Source organism: Python bivittatus, unplaced genomic scaffold, assembly GCF_059951505.1.
Source record: "Python bivittatus isolate LINGU-HERP-01145 unplaced genomic scaffold, Pbiv_v1 ctg000140_np1212, whole genome shotgun sequence".
Classification (NCBI taxonomy): domain Eukaryota; kingdom Metazoa; phylum Chordata; class Lepidosauria; order Squamata; family Pythonidae; genus Python; species Python bivittatus.
This window is the reverse complement of record NW_028277043.1, coordinates 464,828-489,402: the sequence shown is the minus strand read 5'-3', so window position 1 is coordinate 489,402 and position 24,575 is coordinate 464,828. Positions and strand designations below refer to the sequence as shown.

The 24,575-nt window shown below is 39.5% G+C and overlaps 1 protein-coding gene across 15 annotated transcripts in view; it reads left to right on the top strand.

Annotated features, from left to right (window-relative positions):
• AGBL1 (AGBL carboxypeptidase 1) overlaps positions 1-24,575 on the top strand; it is a 484,353-nt gene that overhangs the window by 34,683 nt on the left and 425,095 nt on the right. For all 15 annotated transcript variants that reach the window (XR_015795343.1, XR_015795337.1, XR_015795339.1 and 12 more), the window contains one exon: positions 18,140-18,177. Coding sequence is in view for 6 of the 15 variants with exons in the window: in XM_088136392.1 (XP_087992518.1) it covers positions 18,140-18,177 (38 nt within the window). In the remaining 9 variants the exon portion in view is untranslated. The remainder of the gene's footprint in view (positions 1-18,139; positions 18,178-24,575) is intronic.

Here is a 24,575-nt window from a genome sequence, read left to right as displayed (position 1 = left end):
CACCACTTGTCAAACCAGTCTTTGCCATTATTGAACAATTCTTACCAATAGGAAAATTTCCTGATGTCTCACTAGAATCTACTCTCTTATGATTTAAACTCATTGCTTTTTGTCCTGTCTTCTGCAACAATTCTGCTTTGTTTTCTACATGACAACACTTCATATATTTGGAGACAGTTCTCATATCTTTTCCAGGTTAAACATACACAATGCCTCCGATCGTTCCTCACGTTTTTCCTTCTAGACCCCTTGTCATCTTGACTGATATCCTCTGGATATGCTCCAGTTTGTCAATGTCCTTCCAAAAATGTGGTGCCTGGAATTTTGATTGGATTGGATTGGATTCTGTATTCAGTTGTTATCCCCTTTGTTTTGAAGCCTTGGTAGTTATTGTACGTGTGACTATTGATTCTTGCTTTTTTAAAAACCATTTTCCCCCCTCTCTTTTAGATGGGATTGTGTGATGTTTTCATAAGGGACAAATACATTTTAGAACAAATGAAGGCTGTGTTGCAATCAGCGCAACAATTGTAATCAAAAGGAAAGCTGTAACTCAGTAAATACAAAAGCTTAGCAGATACATGTAATAAACTGTTTCAGAAAGCAAATGCATCAAAGAAAAGATGTTTAAATGATCTCTCTGTGTGTATGAACATTCTCAAGGAGCAGCTAGACAAAAGTTGCATATAAAATAAAATTCAGCCATTAACGTTTATGCTTCAAAGTTTCTTCCAAACGACAGCATTCACCATCACAAGAGATTTTAACACTGTATAGTAATGCAATCCTATCTGCTTTCAGTTCATGTATTACCTTTGTTAGAATTCAAGATATTCCCATTACTTATCTCTGGTCATAAGGTCGTTTTTCACATTATAATTTACATTAATGAACACATCATCTTCCCATCCATCTTCCTCTTTTTTCACTGCTTGAGAAGTCTAGAATAGGCTTGCCAGGGCTTTTACAAATTTGTTTTCTCTTAGTTTTATATCATGTGCTGGCTTAATCAAAAAAACAAACAAAAAAACCCCCTCTCCCAAACCTTAGGAATCCTCTCTTCCATTAAAGGCACTAAGCCAACATATGCTTGCTGCAGTCACTTCTGCCATTGCATTTCATATTTATTATGATGATAAATTTAATGCACAGGTAGATTTATGTAATGAGTATGCAGATTCATCAACATAAGATAAAAATCTTTGAGTCAGTTCTTTGTTTCCTTCTTGGAACTTGCTTCTAGAATGTTTAAGAATCCAATGTTTCTTCCCTGAAATGGAGTACACAAATCTTTTTGGTGATGCCACCCCCTCCTTTTGGAACAGCCCATCCATGAATTTCCAAATCTTCCCCTCCTTCGTGGGATTTTGAAGAGCTATGAAGATGTGCTTCTTCAAGGACAGGTGAAGATCATGCTTCTGCAAATGTACATCTGATTGAGTTATAATGGTTACTAATGGGTTGGTTTTAACCCCGCTTCATTTAAATAATGTAAACTGCCTGGAGTTTCTGGAAATATAAGTTTAAGTGAGAAAATAAAATAGCAAAAATCCCATTCAATGCACATTGAAGAAAGGTCTTCTTTGTGTTAGCTATGCTCCTAAGTGCATCTTGTCTATATTCAGAGGCATGATAAGAAGCTACAGTGACATCATATGCATTATGACATCATTGCACAAATGACACACAACTATGTAGTTTGTGCTATTTGTATGATGTCATGATATATGTGATATCACTTGATTCTTCTTCCATTTCCTGCAGAAACCTGAATCCAAACTTGTAGAATATAATGTTACTGCTAAGGATGTAAGAAGAACACAGCATAGAGCAAAATGCTGTGATTTGTCAAAACAGATACCGTTGGTTCCCATAACATGCTAATCCCAAACTAAACAAATCACATGGTGACTTAAAGCAATTCAGCATTCTTTATATCTAGAAGAGATGGCACTGTCCGCCATTTCCTTCCCTTAGGATCTGTATAGAACCTAGGGAATTATGGGGAAGTAAAGATGGCATGGTTAGAAGTCAGAACTTCTGTTGACGTGGTCTAGTCTCAGAGGGCATGGCTGGGGGACAAATGTTAACATCAGGATGACTCAAGTGTCTCAGCAATCACTATGGAACATATATGTGTGTGCATTTTCAAACCACAGTTCCTTACTGGTAGGATATTAACTATCCATTATTCAAAAAGCAAAGTTGCATTTTCTTCTGGCTGCCATTCACCTTGTTTTAACTAGAAACTGCATGGCCACCTGATGGAACAACTTGCTTAAGCTGGGAACAAGATACCCTTGCAATATTTAAAGCTCAGCAGCAGCCAGTTCAATAAGCAATGCCTATGTGTGTCCTTGGCATCTGAAACTTTCTAAGGAAATGTCCCTATGTGCTCTTACTTTAAGAGCTGGGATATTTGGGAAAGACAAGGAAGAGCAGGGGTATTCTACAAAGCTCAGGATTTGCTTGGTTCCCAAAGCATATAGCCTCAGACAGGGCAACTATTGGAAAAATGATTGATACATCCTAGTTACAGTTAAGTGAGCAAGCTAATCCTGTTTGCCCTATTTTCTGTCTTTTCTGCTGGATTGCTGCAGAAAGATTAACTAGTGAAGCACATTATAACTCCAGAGAAGCAGATATGCAGAGAATGGGACATGCATCAGTGCGGCTAAGAGATGACAGGATATGCTTAGCTGCTTCAGGTGCTATCAACGAACAGTCCCAACAGTGCTGGAGGAAATGTTCTAGTGGCAAGCTGTGTTAATGCCAAACTTAATTTAGGAGTGCTTATTGCAAACTCTGGGATGCAACTTCATGTATCTTGGTTTGAAGCTCACTTAATGGTGAGAAAGAGTAACCAAACGATTAGAGTTCTCTGAAATGAACAACTGCAATGTTTTGGGCTGTTTAGCTTCCAAAGAAGACTGTTAAGGAGGGAAGAATAGGGTGGAGGTGTATAAAAGAGAGAGTGGTCTGAAAAAAAATGAGAGGAGGGTCTTTCTACTATTCCTATGCAGTTGGTATATGATGCCATTCTTTTATGTTAAATGGAGACTGAGGACTGATAGAAGAAGGTCTTTCAATGTATATTCAAAACATGAAGTCACAGCCACCATGTATGGTGACGGCAGCCATAGGCAGCTTTAAAAGGGGGCTGAACAAATATATGGAGGATCAGTCCATCAATGGCTAACAGTCTTGATCACTGCATTGGTATGCTACTTTCTAAAGGGCAGCATCACTTAAATATCATCGGGGACAGGCAATAGAAAAGGGCAAACATTCTCCGGTCCATATGGGTAAGATTTTTGAATGTATGTGACTGACTGCTGATACACAGAACATTGACTTAGATAAGCTATTGGCCAGATCCAGTGAGCTGTTGCTTTCTTTCTCACGGGAGGATGCTGACTTGCACATATGGAGTTCCATTCTAGATAGAGTTAAGGAATTTATGGTACAATAGATCCCTGCTCAGATGGAAGCCCTTCTGCCTTCTGTGGTGCTTAAACTAGAAGGAATGCGCTGATTGAATGATTGCTGCACTAATATCCCATAGATTTCAACGGAAGGTTATTGTTGGTTGGACTGGTGCATGGCACATGTATTTTGGAATAAGAATCACAATGGAAGAGTGATATTTCAAGCCAGTTACTTGGAAGGAAGTGCTATGAAATGAAATGAGAATCACTTCTGATTAAACATATGATTTTGCTATGACTCAACCATTTTTTAAAAAAATCAGTTTAAGACTAATGGCAATCAAATAATAATTTCCTCCTCTCTCTTCCTTTCTTCCTCTCCTGTTCCTTTCATTGCAGTGTTAACGGTCTAGCAAACAAGAACAAATTACATGTCTTCATTGATAAATATCTCTCTTTTGGTAGACATGTGGTCTCAAAAGACTAGTTTGAGGCAGTTCTGTCTTATTTTTTTAAAGACAGCAGGGAAGGTAACTGAGACTGTTATGTCTGATGGGAAGACATGATCAATAGCAAACCCAGCTTGTCTGCTGGCTCTAAATGCCTTGCCTCTGACACCTTTGGCACAGCTAATCCAAGAAGTTGCCATGTCTGATAGGAAATAGTGTAGAGATTTTTAGTGAAGGAGGTTAGTATTTTTCTGCATTGTTCCCTTGATTAAAAGACAAGCATAAGCCTAGAATTAACAAGGTTAAGTTACAGGAACTTGAATGTTTGGAGAAATGTCTTGGTTACCAGCTCAGGAATAGAATAGATTGCTTGGAATGCATAATAAATTCTGCTGGAGGTTCTCAAGTGGCCACTGAATTGTTTTCACAATAACACTGAAGGTAGGCCTTCAGTGTAGGTAAGAGATGTGAGTGGCCTAAATGTAGTCAAGACAAGATTGAACCTGGCATTCAAAATCTAACACAATCACTTCAAGGTGCACACCTCCTCTTTGCTACACATATCATGAAGTAATTATTTTCTTGAGTCAAGTTCAGTCTGACTCCTGATGACTTCATGGACACATCCATGTAATATTTTAGCAACAATGCAGAAGTCATTGTGTTCTTCTGAGATGCTTGTTGACTTCTCAGATCTAACCTACAATCCTGGGGTTGATCTGCCATTCAAGTTTTTAGACTTCTACCCATGTCAAATTCCACATTTTGGTCTCAAGGTCTGCAGTAATTTCTCTTCCTGTAGGAAGGATAGAATGAGCTATCTCTTTTTGAGGACTGACATGCCTTACTTAGCTGCCAAGAAAATAGTATTGGCAACTCACCCTTTCTCCTAGTTGCCCATCTCCTATCCCATGCAGTTTATCTGTCTTTGCCCCATTAAATCAAGGTCATTTTGAGAATCAGCTCCTCTGATCATTGGGATTTCAACTATTTACTAAGCCAGCAAGCATGTAGTAACAAGATACATGTTGCTATTTATTTCACTTAGTGCCAACTCTTGGATTATCTACATGAAGGTTCACCAAATGCCCCAGTTGACCCTGTTTGGGAAAAATGCCAAAGGATTCTTTATCAGAAATGGGACTTCTGTCCTTTCTGATCTTGGATCTGATCTGGGGAGTCTTTTCTGCTACCTTTAATAATATATGCTATATTGTCATTAATGAATAAAACCCACTGATGCAATCCTTCAAAGAACTGTCAATCTAATTAGAAGGCCTTCTCAATTTTAATAAGGGGAGTGAGTGACAAGAGCTTGTGATCCTAGGACTGCTTAATAGGTCTGTGCACTGCTTTGAATTTGAAGGAATAAAGGTGCTTCAGGGTGCATAATGCATGCACATAGCACCTGTCTGCAGCTCCTTAAGCCAGTTACACTTTTTCCCAGGATCACATTGGAAATGCATGACCCTGGGAGAAGAAGACCCAGCTGCTTTAATGAGTTATAGACAAGTGTGATGTGCTTGACCCCATGTGCTTCGTTGCTTTCAAATCCCAAACGCTGAATGGTCCCTATGCTTAACACTTAGCTTACTCCATAATTTATGATAAGCATAGGTTACTGTCACTTCTGCTTACTCTCAAAGGATTTCAGCAGTTCTTGTTCCTCCATGAATCAAAGCCACAGAGGCTATCTTAGACAGGGCTGACATCAGCTCATATGTCCCTATCCATCTTTGATGAACACCTTAGTAAGTGTAACAGGGAAGGAGGCCAAGGGTCACTTTGAAAGAAGGGGATTTGTGGCAGGAAAGAAAACCCAAAATAGGAAAATAAATATTGGAAGTGCCACAGCATCTATCTCATACTTTCAAATGATTATGTAAATGGAATCACAGCAGGTGGCAGCACCCAACTGACCTTGGCTGATTCCAAAAATGCTAAAGGAGATCAGGGTTAGTTTGCCCTTGGATGCCAGACCATCAAGAAATCCCAGAGCTGGAGGCTAGACTGGAAAGTTGAAAAAATGTTTTGGAAAAAGACAAGAGCAAGCTATTTCTGTATCACCACCAAGAACATTAATTTACCTTTCCAATAATAATTCTGGGTCCCACAAACTTTCAGAAATATTAATTGTAGATAAAAGTGGTGAATTGGTGCAAACCACTGCTTGTTTTTTGAGATGGATTCACTCCCCCCCCATCCCCCAAGATAAAAGTATATTGGCTTGGTGGAAAGCATCCTGGGATGCTAGAGAGGAGGAGGTAACCATCTCCTCCATTTGTCTTCTGGAAACTGGGTGTCCTTTGAGTGGGTGTGCCTTCTGTGGCATGCTTTAAAATCCTAGATGGGCCTGTTGGTTCCAAAAGCTAGGGGACTCATTTCTTAGGCATGCAAGGAAACTCTGGAATGTGGCTCTTCAGATGGATGGAAGTGCTGAAGTTGGGAGAGGGAAAGTAACAGGCAAAGATGTATTGGGAAATAAGGGCAAGAGAAAAACAAGACAAGCATGTGCTAAGCATGCACTTTTTAAGGCAACACAGTTGGCTGAAGCTGTGAAATGTTGCCCTCAGTGGACCCCACCTGGTATTTGAATGCAGCTCTGCTTTCTGATTGTTTAACGGTGCTTGGTTGGAGCAGAGGTTGGACGGCACCCATGTTTCTTTGCTCCATGCTAGCCTATATTTTGAGCATGAGAAGTGAATTCAGTGCACCGACACACCAATTTGTTCTTTGGCAACAGACAATATTGCTGGTCTGTTTTGAGAAATATTCTATGGAGACCCCTAGATATATTTAAACAGCTTTGGAGATAAAGTGGGAGGCCAGCGAACATTAATTCCTGCTTGCTGGTGGTTTTTCCTGCCTGCCTGCCTGCCTGCTCCGTTTATAAAGATTCTGAGCAGTTTTCAAATAAAAGCATAAAACGTCAATAACATAAACAACAATAAGGCCCTAATGGGTCACACTTCAAGAAGCAGAATCTTCAGACATTCCTAAATGCTTCTCTGAAGAACCATGCTTTTACAGCTCTTTGAAAGTACGATATGGGGGAAGGGATGATCCAAACAGCTGGTGGCAGGGTGCTCCAGAGATGGGAGGGGGCATCACCGATAAAGCTTGGGGTGAAGGGTCCTTGTAGATAGCAATTCCTCAGATCTGAGACCCTCAGTACGTTTTCTCCTCTAGGTCTCACCAAGTGGGCATGTTTAACTCAGAAGGCAGTCTCAAAGATATCCAGGCTCTGAACCGTGCAAGTCTTTAACTGTGCTAAGTTTTACTTGGAAAGCAGCAACTAATCCTGTTGGAAAGGGATTGTGAACGTACCATGCATGGATCCCAGCAAAAACCAAGTTTTAAAAATTAAGCACATTTGGCTAGTTGCTGGCAGATTTGCAGGTCTCCTTTCCAATCGTGCATATGGGGTTTAGAACAGAGCATTCTGCTTTTAAAACAAAATTGGAAGGGATCTGCTTTCTTGAAGAAGAAAGACTGTGTACAGAGACAGTTAGCCAACTAGTAGGTGTTTCAAGTTATGTGTATTTCCCACTTTAAACCTTCCCATTTTTTTGGTATCAGAGGTTTGCAAACTTTTTCAAAATGAGGACAGCATGTCGTTTTTGAGGGGCCTCTGAAAAAGTGACCAATTAGGCCAAACGATGGAATGAAGCAGGATGAAGCTAAAATGATTTAAATTCAACAAAATTAAATTCACACATTTAATGATTATTCACAATATGTTGATTTTTTTCCCCATTCTGTTATGTTCAAAATTAAAGTTTGCTGGCAGGTTTGAAGGGATGGGTTGGGGTCTATAGATCATGCAGCTTGTTTTATGTGCCCAGTGGGGTTGATGTAAGATTAATCTCTTTACTACTGTAATTAGATTAGTCCCACACCCAAAGTCTTAATGCGATATGTCTGGAATTCTGGCTGGAAAAAATATAGCTAACAGCCAAAGGCATTTGGTAGAATTTACAATGTCAAAAAGATGATGTGTATGTCATGACATCATTGCATGAATGACACCAATTACATATTTGCATCATTTTGTGTCTGATGAAAGTACCTAATTTGTATTGTTTGTATGATGACATGATGCATTTGATGTCACTTGCCCCCTTACCCATCCTTTGTGGATGTAAATGCTAATGGATTCCCACAAGAGCTAAGTACTTTTGATAGCTGTGGACTGCAGTTAATGTATTTTTTGGGAGGCTGACAATTGCTATGTTATATGTGTTATGGTACAAAGTCAATGTATTCATTAACAAGTGGGGCTGGGAGTTCCAGATTTTGTTTCTGGTTGTGTGCCAGTGTGTGTGTGAGATGGAGTAAAGGTTTCCTTTAATTTTTTTTTTTTAAGTTTTATTAAGCCTATTTAAGCTTACAGTAGAGTTAGCAAGTTTCCTGCCTCAGTATGATGGGAAATTAAAATTCAGTTTAAAGTCAGATCAGATTCTCGGAGCTATAGAAAGGAGATGCAACATTTGCATATGAAGCTAGAACTATAGATCGCCTATTCCTATCTTAGTGCATGGTGTAAACCTGGTCAAGCGTGTTTCATTCAGTAAGCTATGGTTCTGCAAACCATGATTTAGTGTGAAATGCAAATCTACCCAAGATCTCTTGTAGAGGATTGAGTGGGCTCTGTTCTGCTTCTTCATTTGGTCCAATGCTTCCCATGCTGATAATACTAAAAATGGCAATCATGCTAAAAGATGGGTGGAAGGACTGTACTTATTACTCTGCCAGTAGTTATTAACTTGTTAATTCAGATGGCTTGGCACACAGGGAGGAAACATCAGTAAGATAAGTAAATAAAACATTGTATTTTAGCTGTATACCTTGGGCCATTTGAATGCAACAAATGAGCTCTGAAGATGGAAGTAGTTTCATTTACATACTTCCTGATGCATCTCTGTTTTTATGTCTGCATCATTTCTCTCCTTGAACAACCTGCTCAACTTGTAATAAGCAATAAAGCCTTATTTCATAGAAATGCTTCTTAGAGTTGACATGATTACCCTGCCAATTTTGTGTTACTGATGCTGGAAGAGTGAAGTAGCAACAGCAAAGAGGAATTGGAGAATTAGAAGGGCAGGTTATGGTGGGAGAATAGATGTTTTTGGATGAGTTTTCAGAAATAGACAGAGCTAATGAGCTGGAGACAAAGGTAAGGGAGACAAACGAGGTGGGTACCAGGACATGCTTGGTGGAAACCCTGTCAGCTTCTGTAGATTGATTCTGGCACTGCAAAGTACAAGTGAGAGAGTTTGGTTTGAGAAAGAGAAAAATCTATGGTCTAAATTTGCATGGGTTGTGTGCCCCTTCCAAAGGCAATTGGTCAGCTGAAGAAGCCACATATCATCAATGAGCAGGAATTATATATATAAACATATTCTATGTGACTTTCCACAGTAAAAGATTTATCCAGGCCTCTTCTGGAATCCTTGGCATCTCCAGGGCTGTACCCAAGGCCAAGTTTAATATGTTAGGTAAGGGATGGCCAACTAGTGACAGAAACAATATGCAGGTTCCTGCTGTGATAAGCTTGTCAAGGCTCTTCACATCACTCATACCTCTTGGGCTGTTATCAAGGCTGGCAGCGCCAAGGCAGAGATCTATCAACAAAACTCTACAGCTGAGTTTTCTTTAGACTGGCTCCAGGCAGAAGCTGAAATCTTTGCTGGTATGGAAGAGACACTCCTAAAAAGGCAGACCCAAAAGGAAGCCACAGCAAAAATGCCTTGCCAAAGGATGCTCCCCAAATGTGTAAATTGGATGGATTTGTTTAAGTAAAAGAAATATTTCTTTGGGCCTTTCAAGGTAGTTTGCAACATCACAATGTCAGCTAAGTGCAAGCTTATAACATCAAAATGCATTAAAATAAGGCCTATAAAATAACTTACAGGCAGGATAGAATAAAAATAAATGAGAAACCTTGCAAAATGATAACAATGATAAAGTGCTAGCCTATCCTTTAAAAGTTGTCATACCCTCCAGGGTGGTGGTGCTTCAACTGAAAAGTCCCCATTCTGCACCTGGGTAAATGAAGGCAATTGCAGACAACCTTTGGCCAGACATTCCATGTGGAACTAAAGACTAAATGATATGGGTAGGATAGGACAAGCAAAAAGGGTGTCATTAGAAAAGCAAACATACCACCTCCAGATGCATGGTCTTTAGCTCACAAATTCCTCAGCCCATTGCTGAGAAACCCTTGCCAACTTTGTACCTGCCTTTCTACCAGGTGATGGTCAAGGCAATAAGCTGCGTCTCTCCACAACTTTCATCCCATGAAATCCCTTGGTACAACTATGTTCTCCCAGCTGCTGTGCTCCAGATATGATGGATCACAGCTGCCATCATTGCTAGCCATCTTTAGTGCTGAAGTCTCCACAGATGCCCAAATGACTGGAATCGGGCGATCATGGCTATTGGCATTCTCCCTGGTACATCTTCTGGAATGCTGCCTTTGGTCCTCTACTATGGTGCTGAGGAGATCCCATGGCAGCTTTTCCCCTACAGCTCACTGCTCCCCTCACTCTCTACCTCCTGCCCTAATGGATGAGATGCAGTTAATGTCAGGCCCTTTAAACTCCTGGAAGGAAAGAACCATTGAAGTGAATATGTGTAGCTCACGATTGAACTATGGAGCCCTTGGGGTTCTCTGAGCTTGGCTGTTTTCTTGCAAACGTGTTTTTGGAAACATTTCGTTACCCGGCTAGGTAACATCTTCAGTGCACGAAACGTTTGCAAGAAAACAACCAAGCTCAGAGAACCCCATGGACTCCACAGGAAAGAACCATTTTTTCACCTCGCTCCTTGCCCTCATCAAAGATTGTGGAGAGATGGGTATTTGATTTTGCCATTGAGGTCGTCTTCTGGTTCTTTCCACTGCCATCTATTCCACTCCTCTGGCCAGGGATTTATTATTCATGGAATAATCTCCTGCCATTTTTTCTTATCTTGCTATGTTGGCTGATCTCCTCTTTTTAGTTTGTCCCCAGCTCTCCCCATTCATTCATTCATCTGTTTTCAAATTAGTTTTGCTGCATGTTATCTCTTCATAGATAAGCCTAAAAATGAGGACTCTTATCTCTCGTACATCAGCAAGCAATGGCCTGAGAACACTTTGCATTAGGTTCTCTTTTGACAGGAATTATCTTTTATCTACAAAGTGCCTGAAAGGTATGCACTGGCTGGAGAATACAGAAGCTTATAGAAGAGAGTTCAACAGCCAGGGTACAATAGGTTAGGTCTTAATTCAAGACAGAATCTTCCTTTGGGTCAAAATGTTGCAGTAAGGTACTCTGATTCTTACACCAAGAATATAGGAAGGCCTTATTTTGCATACCAGATAACTCCGGCAAATGAAGATGTTTCTTTGCAAGAAGTATTTGCAGAATGTATTCCCTCAACTAAACAGTATAATTTGTGGCATGGGAGAAACTTGGTTAGTGTCAGATGTGTCAGGCCTTCTTCTCCACCTAGTGACTTGAAATCTTATGGGGCTTCTCCAGATCATTGGAACAGGATCTTGAATTTTAATTTTTAAGGAGCAGCTAGAGTGGTCAAGCTAGGTAGCAACATATACCTGACCTTGGCTGATTTGCAAAAGCTAAGTGGGGTCAGACCTGGTAAATACATGGGCGGGGCCCACCAGGGAATTCTAGAGTTGTAGAGTGGTCTGAGAAGTGGGCAGAAAGTATTCAGAAGAAGGCAATAGCAAACCAGGTTTATACTGTTGCCAAGAAAAATACCTGTATCTTACTTGGAGTCAAGCTTGGCTTGAAGAGGATTCTATCTTACAGATTAACATCCAAGCAGAACCTTTGTGTGCAGAAAGACCCATATTACATTCCCAGGACCTCTTGTTAAGAAGGAATTCAAAGAGCAAAACTAGGAAATCTCTCTGTCTATGAACCTGGATAACTGAAGCCACTTGGAGGAAAAAGCACTAGTACAAACCAACATCCTGCCTGGTGTGATATCAGACAATTGCATCTTCTCATATGGATCCTGAAACTGCACTCTTACAACTGCTGCATTATTTTGTTAAGCTTATTTCTAGAGGCTGAGATTTCATGCAATGCTGAAATACCATCAGTAAGCCTTTATTCATTGTGGTGAAGGCAACAGTTTGGGTTGTAATTTTTAACCATAGCAATTACAATAATTTATATTACTGGAGTCTCAGATTACTGGAGTCTGCCTTGTTGATTAAAGTGCACATTTGAAGTGATAGAACTGAAGAAGGAAGACGTTTACAGAGCATAGTTCCATAGCCAAAGCATGGCATTGAGGTCCTTTTATTGGAAAGAGGTTTTCAGTGAAGAATTCTCATATATGTGTTAAATGGTTGGTTTGGTTTCAGTTCAGTTTGTTGTATGAACTCAGTCATTGAGATTTCTTCAGCCAACCATGGATTAAAAGGCTTTTTGTTGTTGTTGTTCAGTCGTTAAGTCGTGTCCGACTCTTCGTGACCCCATGAACCATATCGCGCCAGGCCTTCCTGTCCTTCACTGCCTCCCTGAGTTTGCTCACTTTCATGCTCATTGCTTCAGCGATGCTATCTAACCATCTCATCCTCTGCTGTCCTCTTCTCCTTTTGGTGGATGGCTTAGGACATGTATAAATCCAGCTGCTGGGTTAAATGGAAATTACTCCCAGAGTAAATGCATAGGGTTTCAGCCTCAGGGCAAAACAAAATCTTCATGCTAGATTCAGAATTAGTACAGGATTTGTAGCCTTTCAGATATTACTGCCTTACATTGCCCAGCACTGTTATGCCCAATGCTCAAGAATGCTGGGAGTTGTAGTCCATCATCATAGGGAGGATCTCTGGTTGTCATTTCTGTGGATATGCATGTTAGTCAGCCCTTTCAGAAATATGCTTCTCCTGCTAGGTTTTTGAAATTCCTTTCTTGGTACTGTTTTTGAATTTCATTTATTTTGCTAACAAGGTTCTAAAATACAGTAAATAGAAAAGTAGCTGTGAGACAGTTTTTTTGTTTTTTTTTTTTTTTTTGAGGAAAGTAGCTGATCCTACATGGACAATGACTGAGGGGTGGCATGCTGTTTATTTATTTATTTTTTCCAGGGTTCTTCCTCTTGAGGCAACTTTGCAACAGAAAAGAGCTTACCCAGCCAACATTCCACTAGGTTATGTAGTTTAGCTTTTATTCACTTACCTTTACATTGAAATCCCTTGAATTGAGTCACAAGCCTTTTGTGTAAACAAAGTAGTAGGTGTTTTAATTGACCTGGGAGAAAGCATCCATTCCAAACAATGAAATTATTGCTAATAATCTTCTGTGTGGTTCTTTTTAATCAGGCTGCATGCTTCAACTCAGCTTGGAAAATTAAATTGGAGGGCAACTTGAAATACTGAAAAATTCAACCCAGAAATTTTGCAGGACTTAATGTGCAGAGTGTGCATTTATTTTACACATATGCATGTCGAGGAATTCAGCTGTGGTGAAATGCATTTGACTATGGTCATTGAAGTGTGAAATCTGGTCTGATATCCCCTTGCAAAAGTATATAGGAAGTGTAAGAATTTTGATTTAAGTTCTCTCAGGTTTGGCGTCATGAAGATAAAAGCTTGTTCTTTCTTTATTACAGTCCTTGTCCAGTCTTGTTAGATAATCCAATTTTCATTTGGCATGGAGAACAATAGAGGATTCCCTGCATTCTGTTGTTCAAGTATGAGTACATTTAATTTGCTAGCAGCATTTGTCAATCTGTTTCCTTGTTCACAATTCAGTCTGTAATTTGGAGATGCTTCAAAAGCTTTTTGTCATTCAGAGCTCTGTGGCCAGATTGCTACAGGTTTCCCCTCTGTTTTCCTTGCTCCAATGGTTTTTTGATTATGAAGAAGCTTGTATGATTATACCATAGAAAAAGAGCAGTCAACCTGTTAAAGAATTTGTAGAGTCATCATCTGCCTTTTCACCAGTTAGTTGATCAGCCAACCAACTGAATGTGTAGACCAAAAAAATATTTCTTGGAGATTTTGGAATGATCCATAAATGGGCCAATTTTTGGAAAAACAAAACAAAACCCAAGGTTTTGGTAATTTTTTTTTAAAGTATGCTACAGTTGGCTGAGTTTACATTTTTAAGCCATAGATCATGGTTACAAACCTCTATAAGATACTACTGTAGACCAAAAACAAGCTAACCTGTGAAGTCTTAATAGGATGGGCCAGTCCATCCACTCAATTATGCAGAATAGGAGTACATTCAGGATAGACTGTGGCATTCAGACTGAACTGACCTATGATCTGGCTCTCCATCATGAAGATTTGATGCCAATAAATAATAGATTTAGAATGGGAATGAGCTGTCTGTTAATATGCACCTTAACCTTCTTTGTCCCAGTTTCTTGTAATTTTCAATTTGATAAATTGTGATTTAATACTTAGTATCGCTCATTCTATGTTTGTGAGACCCATTCTAATCCCATCAATCACATATGCCCTCAATGACTAAAATTTATCATGGGGGATGTAATTCAATGTATCCAAAAGCTCCAAAATTTGGGAATATTAGGCAATACTGTTGTTATATTGATATGTACTTTTGCGTCTATGTTATGAGAAGGCTGGCTGGGAACTTGGTTATTTTATACAGAAAACTGATGCAAAAGCCATTAACAAGGTCTGTGAATCAAAACTTTGGTGTGAAGTTTTGCCATGTGTCTTTTCTCATATCAAAGGTTAAGGCTGTTCTTTTAGCATATGGTCTCTTTCCCTTATGCTTCAGAGCTTTGTTTTCTCTCTTTATATTTCTCACTCTTGCACAAACATCCCCATACATTTCTCAATTATCCCTCCACCACCTCCTCCTACTTAACCAGTAGTGTTAAGTCAACAAACCCCATCCCTTGGAATCTAGAATCATGAACAAAGTTTGGGACTTTGCAAGGAAGCATAGCACCTCACTGAGGATATTTTATCCAGAAACATCTCTAGAAAGGAAATGTCCTGGAGGTGAAACCCAGCAATGCTGTCCTTCAACCCTTAGACTTTCTAGTTCAAGAAGAACACATGATTGAGAAGTCTTTAGAGGAAGACAGGTTCATATTTGGGGCTCCTCAAGTCAGAGGAGGCAGCCTTGAAATCATTCTCAAGCCCAAAGAATAATGCCCTCCCCCAAAATCTTCAACCTTGTAGGCATCTGAGATTACAAAATCTAGAAAGGACATTTAAATATTTAGATAACTTCTCAAGAGCTTGTGGCTAAGTTTTAGTTGGCTTTAGAGTGTGCCAAGACAGTATGTAATATAATAAAGGGAGAACTTGGAGCTCTCTGGAGTCTTCTTTCCAGCTGCCATGACTGCCATGCCTAAAATCCCTTGGATCTACTCTTATTCTGAAGGAGGTCTAAGGGAATTCACTTCATGGAGGCCTGCCCATGTGGTATTTATAATGCTGGGAAGAGACTATTGAAGGAAGAGGACCTGGGATGAACCATGTTTTCCTAGTTATGAATGGAAGTTATTAAATTGTGTTATCAATGGGTGTTGTTAGTGCATATGACGCAGCTACCCTGCCCTTTTAAGGTTAATTTTGCTGCTCAAGCCCCAGAGAAATGGATACTGTTCACTTAAGCTGGTTGTTGGATTTTGGATAGTGATGTTGTTGCTTTTCTTATATGGTTGGTTTTATCTGGTAAATCATCCTGTACCAATGAAATATGGTATCACAGCAGTAACACAAGTATTGCTAATGCTTTGCGTTTTCTTCCAGTGAATGCAAAACATCTTTGGAGTGGGTGGGGGTGAAGTGCTAATTTTCTTCTCCCTTCTTTGTTAAAGCTGCCTGTCTCCATCTTGTTCCTCTTCATAATCTCCACTGGGCACAAGGATTTCAGTGTTTACTGCATGTAGGCTGACATAGTCTATTAATAGTTGTGCCAACAGGTGGCACCCCAGTGCTCAAACTGGCTAGTATTGCATTGGCCAGCTCTCAGTAACTGTCTGGCTGTCATTTCTCCCTCCAATGACTGTGATCACACCCCTGTTTTTCAATCAGCAAATTGCTAGCACCAAAGCGTCAGCCCAGCTGGCTCTTACGGGCTATTCATTTGCTTGCTTCTAGGGCTCCAAAATATTTGTGTGTGCTTCTGTGTGTCAAACAAGGAAGGAGCGCAGACCTTGGAGCAGTAGATGTTGGTGGGAAATGATGTGCTAGGATCTCAGTTCTTCTTGGCCATGGAGTGGACTTGCAATGTGTTACAGTTGGATGGCAATGAAATATTTATTTCTGGCTGCAGCTTGATAATGGGGTTGGGGCCAAAGTTAATGTGAATCATTAGAGGCTTTGTTGATAAAGAGCTTAAAGGTATATCAATTTCAAGCTGAGTTGGATTCCAGGTGACTTCATGGACATGGGGACGTAGTTCTCTTAGTTGGTTACCAGCTACATCTGGGGTATTTTATCCATTGTTGCAATTTTGGTGTGTGCTAAGCTTGGCTTTTTCCTTGCAAGCGTTTGTTTGCCTATAGTGTTGGTTCTCCCTTATTCATATGTTGATTGCTGGTTGTGCAATCAAGAACAATCTAAGATGCAACAAGGCAACCAATCAAGCCAAATCAGAAGCAGGTTCACAAACTACAACAAGACAGATAGGAAAAACTGCCCCACATAAACAGCCGGCAAACCCCACTCTTATGTCAAAGCACTGATGATGCTACCTAGTTTGCCAAGGAAACCTTTGCAAGAAAAAAAGCCAAGCTCAGCGAACACAAAGATCCCAACATTTCATCTCTGAGCTATGCATATTCTCCATTATTTTTTCCATTTCCCAATCTATCATGCCACCCTGGGGTTTTCTGGTCGTCTCCCATCCAAGTTCTAATTAGGCTTAGTCCTGCTTATCATTGGAGCCCAGATGGAGCCAGCTTGCTGTAGTGGTTAAAGGCATTGGATTAGAAGCCAGGAAATCATGAATTCTAATCTTACATTAGGCCCAAAAGCCAACTGGGCAACTATGAGCCAGTCATACGCTCTCAGCTCTAGGAAGAAGGTAGTGGCAATCCGTTTCTTAAATATTGCCAAGAAAACTGCATCAGCTTGATCACCAGGAGTCAGGGTTGACTTGAAGGACCACAATCACAACAGAGTTACATAGATATTTCTACCTGCTAATAACATAACAAAACTATAGTGTAGTGAGGCTGTGAGGGTTTTGTAGATGCCTCCTGACCATTTAAGACTTTGTATATGTTTTGTTCTGGAAAAATAGATAGTGTGGGTTGAGCCTTTGTGAATTCCACCTTTGATATTTCTGCTGTTGAAGTATATTCCTTGAATGGGAATGTTGGGGTTGGTCAAAACATGGCAGGAGAAATGCTGCGATGCAACCCCCACCCTTTTGAATGTGCACGTCGTAACTTTCTATTTGCCAGCTTGCCGATATTGACCATACCCCCTCCCCCCAATTCCACTGGCAGATGTTACTTAAATTCAGAAAAAAGAATCCCCCCAATGTTTTCTCAAAATCACAATAATTTTCTAGAGTAGGATAGAACTTAAGAAGTTCCAGATTTTAATTGTCCTGTAGAAGGAGGTTTAACAAATAACTGTGGGCAAACTAGATGCAAATGGGCCTAAAAAATAATTTGAAATACGAAAATAGAGCACTGGGTGTGGTGTACCTGAACTTACAGCACACTGCAGTCTTCCTTTATGAAGAATGGGAAAGGAAAAAGAGATGAATGGGAAACTAGTCCTGGTTCCGAGCTCCTGAGGCCCCTTTTTCAACTCTCCTAGATCCAGTACTTCTTGGGTGCCTTAAAAAAAAATCAGAAATCCCAGTTTAGTGTTATTTATGAATGCAACAGCTGGCTGAAGCACCAGGAAATTAGTTAATAGCCAAGCCTAGATTTGATCTGACTATTAATGCCAAACCAGCAGTAAAAGATGGCAAGAGAGAGAGAGAAGATCTGAAGACACTCAATCAAGAATAAAATATTGCCCAAATTGCCTTGACATTTGGGATAACTGTACAAACTGCCCAGTGCAGATCAGCCAGTACTAATGCAAAGCTCCAGGGCTAATTGTTTCATGGAACCAAGCCCAAAAAATGAAGCCTTCCAAGTTGGTAGGAATACCAAAATAAAATCTTTTATTTGGAGCTCTTTTATCAGTTTGCAGTAGCTGGGGGGACCACAGGAGAGATTAGAAAGCCAAAGGTTACTGAAATTATGGAAGAAAATGATCTTTCCCTTTTTTTCCTTTTCTCTCCCTAGGGCAGCTGTTGAAGCTCTGGCAGCTTTGTTGAAATCAAGTAAGCTTTTCTACCTTTCTCACTTTTTCTGCCTACTCACTGTTTCCTGTGCTGTCTGCGTACCCAGCAATATTCTCATTTCCCTAAAGTCTGTCCATCTCTTCCCTCCTTCATTCTAATTAGTATCACTCCTCTGAAAATGCAACAGGACCCTGAGACTGTCAAAATGTAGTGCAGAGTGAGCATGTCACACCATGTGTACCTCACTTTAGGGTTCATAAGTTACCAAAAGCAATAAGAAAGTTATTGGTGCCATCAATAAAGGGGCAAGATTCATAGTATAGTCGTTCTCACAAAATGGTGGCTGTGACTAGTCAGTTGTGACAGAAGGCAAACTGAGGCTAATTCTTGGTCTCACTTCTAGGTCCTTCCCCATCTCCAGAAGGTTATCTACTTACAAATTATCTTATTTTCTTATTCTAACTCAAGCATTGAGATTTATCACCTTGTTTTGCTTTTGCAAGAATGCCTATAGGCTCAAGGGGCATTTTTGTGATGGTAAGTAAAGATGATGCTGTTAGTATAATTAACCTAGGGCAGGGAATTGGGTAAGCAGCACTAATATACTGCCCATTTGAACAGACTTCTGTTTTGAATCATACATGAATTGTAAGTTCTATGAAGTGTTGTTTTTCTTCAGCATCTTCAAATAGGGCTTCTAACTTAATTCCTGGAGAACCCTGCCCCCAGTAATCCTTGACCATTGGGGATGCTTGGAGTTGTTGTCCACAAATAATTGGAGGTGCAAGGCTGGGAAAGTCTGGATGAGAAAGTCTGTTGGCTCCCCATCCTCCAAGAACCATTCCAATATTAGTACCTTACAAAAATGCATTTCCTAAGGGTGAACCAGCCTCTGTCCTAGTATGATGCTGGGAGGAGTGTCAAGTCCACTAAGGGAAGGGAGAGATGGGCTTGCTTCTTCCTGTGATTCTTATGTCACTACTACCTCCACTATCCTGATGGGATCAGTGTGACTTCAAGGAGAGATGAGATGACATTTTGCAGACCAGGAAATTGGCTTAGAAATAAACTTGAATACATCTATTTTTTGTGGGGGAGGGAAGGTTCCTGGTGGCAGAGAAGGAAAACCTCAATTTGGAGAAAAAAGCTAACCACTGAACATTGCTAAGTTATGGTGACACTCAGCTGCAGCAGTATTTATGCTGTGTTTAAAGTATCTGCCAAATGGAAAAGGCCCTCACACAATCCCGCATAGACAAAGAATGAATGTTCTTGAAGCCAACGATATATCCTCCGATGTCTCTTTCTTCCATCCCTAAACAACTGAGCCATTTATTACCAGAATTTAATAAAGCTTTGATTAAGAAAAAGTGCTCTTTGATTGGAGACAATCTTCCTGATGATAAATCACAACCCTGTATTGTCCTCCTCCTCTCTCACCCATGAGTATCCCCTCCTTTCCCCTGCCCCAAATACTTGCACACTCTCTCCTCTTTCATGAACATTAGGATTTGAATGCTTTTGTGAAACATCAAAGCTCTAGAAGTTGCTCTTTAAAACCCACTGGTTGAAGTTCTCAATTCACAAATAATATGCCAGCATTAACCTTGGTACCTGTATTTAAAGGTCAGATTATTACAATGAGGAAACACCTTAATTCAGGCTTTAAATCTTAATCTGTCAACTCTGGTGCTGCCTTCATCTTTTAGAATGGAAACATTGGACATTAAAAAAGAGGAAATCAATGGGAAGGGATAATTTTTTAAACTTTTCTTTTGCTAGCCAGCTCCAGGGATCTGACATTATCGAAGTAGCATTAAAGCACAACCATGAGAATGGAGCGTTTTGATGAATAGTGTTACTGAGGAACAAAAAGTCATCCTTTTCCAGTTTTTTGGCAGGAGGTATTCCTTGAGAAGATACTTTTACCTTATACTTCTCTTTTCTATTGCCTTCAATTACCCTCACCTCTATGGCTAACCTAGATAATACGCAAACTGTCCTGCTTCAGTTTCTAATTTAATGTAATTAAGTATTTGGTGACCCAGTCTAATTTAGGACTAAGTAGTCAGCATAATACTTTCCTCCCAGTTTTCTTTAAAATCAATAAATCAATAAATCTTCTTACCACCAGTGTGTAGCTTTAAGGATTAAAGAAAAAAAGCATACACTGATACAAAAGCATCCATGGAGCTTTGTAGCCATTCCCCCTGTATTTGGAAAATTATTTTTTAAACTAGGAAGAGCATTTGATGCTTCCAGATCACAACATCTGGAATCTCCATGGAGACTCTGTGATTTAGTGCCAATATACCACTGTTTGGCACATAACAGGAACAGAAATAATTGTGTGGGCATAACATTGTGTGTTCCACTTTGATCAGACATACCCTAGTGAAATGAGAGCATGTGTAGTAGAAAATTAGAAAATTCTGCTTTTGTTCCCTTTTTATGGGTGTGGGTTTACAGTATGTCTATACTGTGCTGGTTGTTGAACAACAAGGTTTCACATTGCTATTCTTAATCAAGAAGGCTAGTCAATATTAGTATTTGAGTTCTGAGTCTTGGAGAAAAGTCACTGAAAGCCCCAAAGAGGTAAAGGACAAATGGTATGTGCCAGGATGTCTTTGGCGAGGTATCAGTACAAATGTGATAATGTGCAGTTGGTGAAGAAACTCAGAATTCACAGAGCATAGCTTGGTGATAAAGCACATGCATTAACATGAAAGTCTTGCATTGATTTCTGGGCAACAAAATTGGAAAATGCCTTTTCCTGATAGTTACTAGAAGTCAGAGTAGAGAGTCATTAGGTGTACATATTGCACAGCCACATAAGGTAACTTGTTCCATTTCCATTTAACATACAGTTAAATTGCAGTTTATTTGGTAAACCACAACTTAATGCACTGTGTCAACCAGGTCACTGTCTGGTTCAAATCCACCAAGATCTGATTCTTTCTAAGGCATGTTTTTCCTTTCATGGTTATTATAAAAGAAAAATCAAACCAGGGGCAATTTGGGACATTTCCCACAATCCTGAGGAAGAAGTTTAGCCTAAAACCCTTTATTTTTGAAATAAAAGTTGACGGAGAATGATGGAGTTTCTAAATGTCTTCTGCCTAAGTTGCTCTGATCTCTGTTGGCTGTGTATACATAGTTTTGTAAGCCTCTTCCACTAGACGCAGTGATGGACATCAATTTAGGTGTATTTAGGATAATGTATGGCTATTAATGGCTAGTACCACTGATGTCTGCATATTACCTTTTGATTGAAAGACAGAATATAATAGATATCAATGAACCAGAATAAGAGTATAATTGCCATTATTTGCTGACTGTGAGCATCCTGAATTCACCTAGTCTGCCATGAAGTAACAAAATATGAACTAGAGATGCCTGTGATCTGAAGCATCACGTTTCTCATATATTCTTATCAAGTAGCTTGTCTCTGACATGAATTGTAGCATTGCACCTCCTGGTCTATGACCATGATAAAGATTTGATTTGGTTTGCAATATTGCAAGTCATGGCTCTGAAATCCAGAACCTCAGGGCCAGTACTTTGTGGAACTTTCCATGGTGCTGAACTTTTCATTGAACTTTGCATTTCACAAAGGTGCTTCAGAAAGCCATACATCCTCTCACCTGAGCCATCACCTTGTCAACTTTACACTTGCAACTGTATAGTGAGATGGGCAGCATACAAGTTTGATTTATAAATAAATAAAATAAATAAACTGAATGGTCACCTATTTGAATATTTTCCTATATTAACCTTCTGCTACCATCACTTTGTACCTTAGTTATCAGCATTTTAAGGAAAAGGCTAGGCTGGAACTGTTCTACGTTTTCTGTGTTTGGGAATTATTGATAGGGGGAAAAAAAGCATTTAAATAAGAGAATCTCCATCTCTGGCGTGAAGTGGCCCAGTCCAGCAAGAACAGCATAATGTTATTCTCCTGGCCCCATAGCTAATATCTCTCTTTTCTTTTTCACAATGTCTCCCTTCATATCAAATTCAATCAGGGAAGCAAATTTGTCTGTTTTTGGCTAGGACATCCACTAGGATATTTTCATGGCACACAGCGTGCTTTTGTGGAATTGGAGCACTTTTAAAAAGTTATACTTTACTTATTTTATATTATAATTTGTAATGGAAGCTGCACCCTACACCAAGAAGCAGGGGGTTACAATCTTCTGCAAAGTAGTGTAAAACCCTGAGCTGGTTTAATTAAAATTCTTCTGGATATAGTTAAAATATTGTTGCTTTGCTTTTCTCTTCTTCCATACCCTGAATCTTATTTTTTCTTACAATTTGTATTTTTGTGGTTCCACATGGGGGTGCTCTTACCATAGCTATTCCAGTCCTCCAAAAGCTTTAATCCAGTATTTATTTTTAGTGAGTAATTTGTTTATCAGCTTGTTATTTTAATCTAATGTTGGTCATATTTGTCACTGTCAACTATGAAGCATTCCCCAGCATTAGAAACTTGTGCATCTTGAAAAGTAATTAGCTTGTAGAAGCTGATCTCAGAGCCTTTGCTTGGTGGTATCAGAAAAAAGGTGGCCTGGGTAAGCCAGTTGCATTGTCTTTTTGAGGGAAAAGCAAACAATTTAGAGGAACTGGACATGGCAATCTCTTGAACGGTATCAAAAGAGACAGTCACCCTCCAAAGGTCATGCCCAAAACCTCTTACTTTGAGCCAATGTAGGCTGTTGATTATGGAATGATATACTTAAAATTAGAACAGTCGCAGAAACATCATTGGTAAACCCTATTTCACATGGAAGTTGTGTTATATAATACTTACAATTATTCCCTGGAGAAGGTACTGAATGAAAGGTGATTATGGTGAAGGTTCATGAAAAAAAACAAAACAAAGTTTTTCAACATTCCCCTAAATCAGAATGGGATCTAAAACATGCTAAAACAGAAATGTTGTATGATTGCAGGCATTGGGATGTGTAAACCATGGCTAATGTTAACATTAACCAGATCACAATGGTTTGTTATGATGATGATGATCTGGTGGGAACCCAGTCCTTCCTTAGTGTCATTCTGTACTATTCTATCAGTATAGTTTTGACCTTTTGAGTTATTCAGATAGTTTTCTTAAAAAGCATTATATTCTAAGGGTTTGCTGTAGTTCATGTTAAACCGTTATTGGAATATGAACAATAGTAGTGCAGTTCTTCAGATGTATAGCTCAGGTCCAATCTGATCCTTTCTCACCCAAATCTTTCCATGCTAATGTATATGGATGTTGAGTTACAAATGATAAGAGGATCAGCCCAAAACTTTAACAATACAACTCTTTGTAGACAGTGTTTTGCTGTATTTGTTTTTCTTTTGGAGACAAAGAATAAAATTCAGCACAACAAAATTACAACCATATGAAAGAGGGAAATGTCACAGTGAAAACATCTAACTAAATAACAACTGACAATATTGATCAAAACTACATTTTCTCCTGTTTAACTCATCTTCATGTTTTGCTGTTATTATAAATGTTGCATTCTGTATACGCCCTAGCTAAACAGACATTTTACAAATATATAAGAAGAGTCTGGCTGTATTAATCCAAAGATGGATCTAAGCTAGCATCCTGTTTCTACAATAGCCAGTCAAATGCCTTTAAGATGTTCACAATTTGGGCATAAACTCAATGGCACACTTCTGCTTCTGTTTCTCAGCATGGGTATTGACAGGCATATTATTTCTGAGATAGGATACATTGCCAAACCATTGTTTGGTTTATCTATGCTTTATTGAATAAGCAACAAATGTTGTGTGAATTTGGCCGATGTAGAGACATTGTAATCAATAGCCTTTTCCATAAATTTATAAATGTATACATTCCATAAATTTAAGCTCTTTCTAAAGTTGTCCAAGTTGGTAGCCATTATGAATATTTGTAGAAGCTAATTCTACAGGTTAGCTATGTGCTTTGTGAAAAAGCACTTTCCTTCTGACTATTCTCATTGACCCACCACTGGAAAGTAAATGCTTTGGTCAGAGTAAAACTGCATGTAGTTTAGCAAAGCAAATAAGAGGCAAGAGATGCAGTTACATAGTGAGAGACCCCACATTTATGGGTCCCTGAAGTATAGTAACATATACTGCTTTACTTATTTCCAAATTTGTAAACCAACCTGCCATGCTTGGTGTCTTCCTCTCATTCAGCTGAGGGGGACCCCTGGCTTCAGCTCCAAAGTATAAGTTTGGGGGACTGTTGGGAAGTAAGAATATTATTTTATTAATTTGTTAGGTTTATATCCTGCTTTGCTTCAGGAACTCAAAGCAGCATACTTAGTATGCCCTCCACCATTTTCCCCCCATGAGAACTCTGTGAGTCTGGCTAGGCTGAGAGAGAAGGATTGGCACAAAGCCACTCGCTGATCTTCCATGGCTTCTTCCAGTTCTAGTACAATAACTTA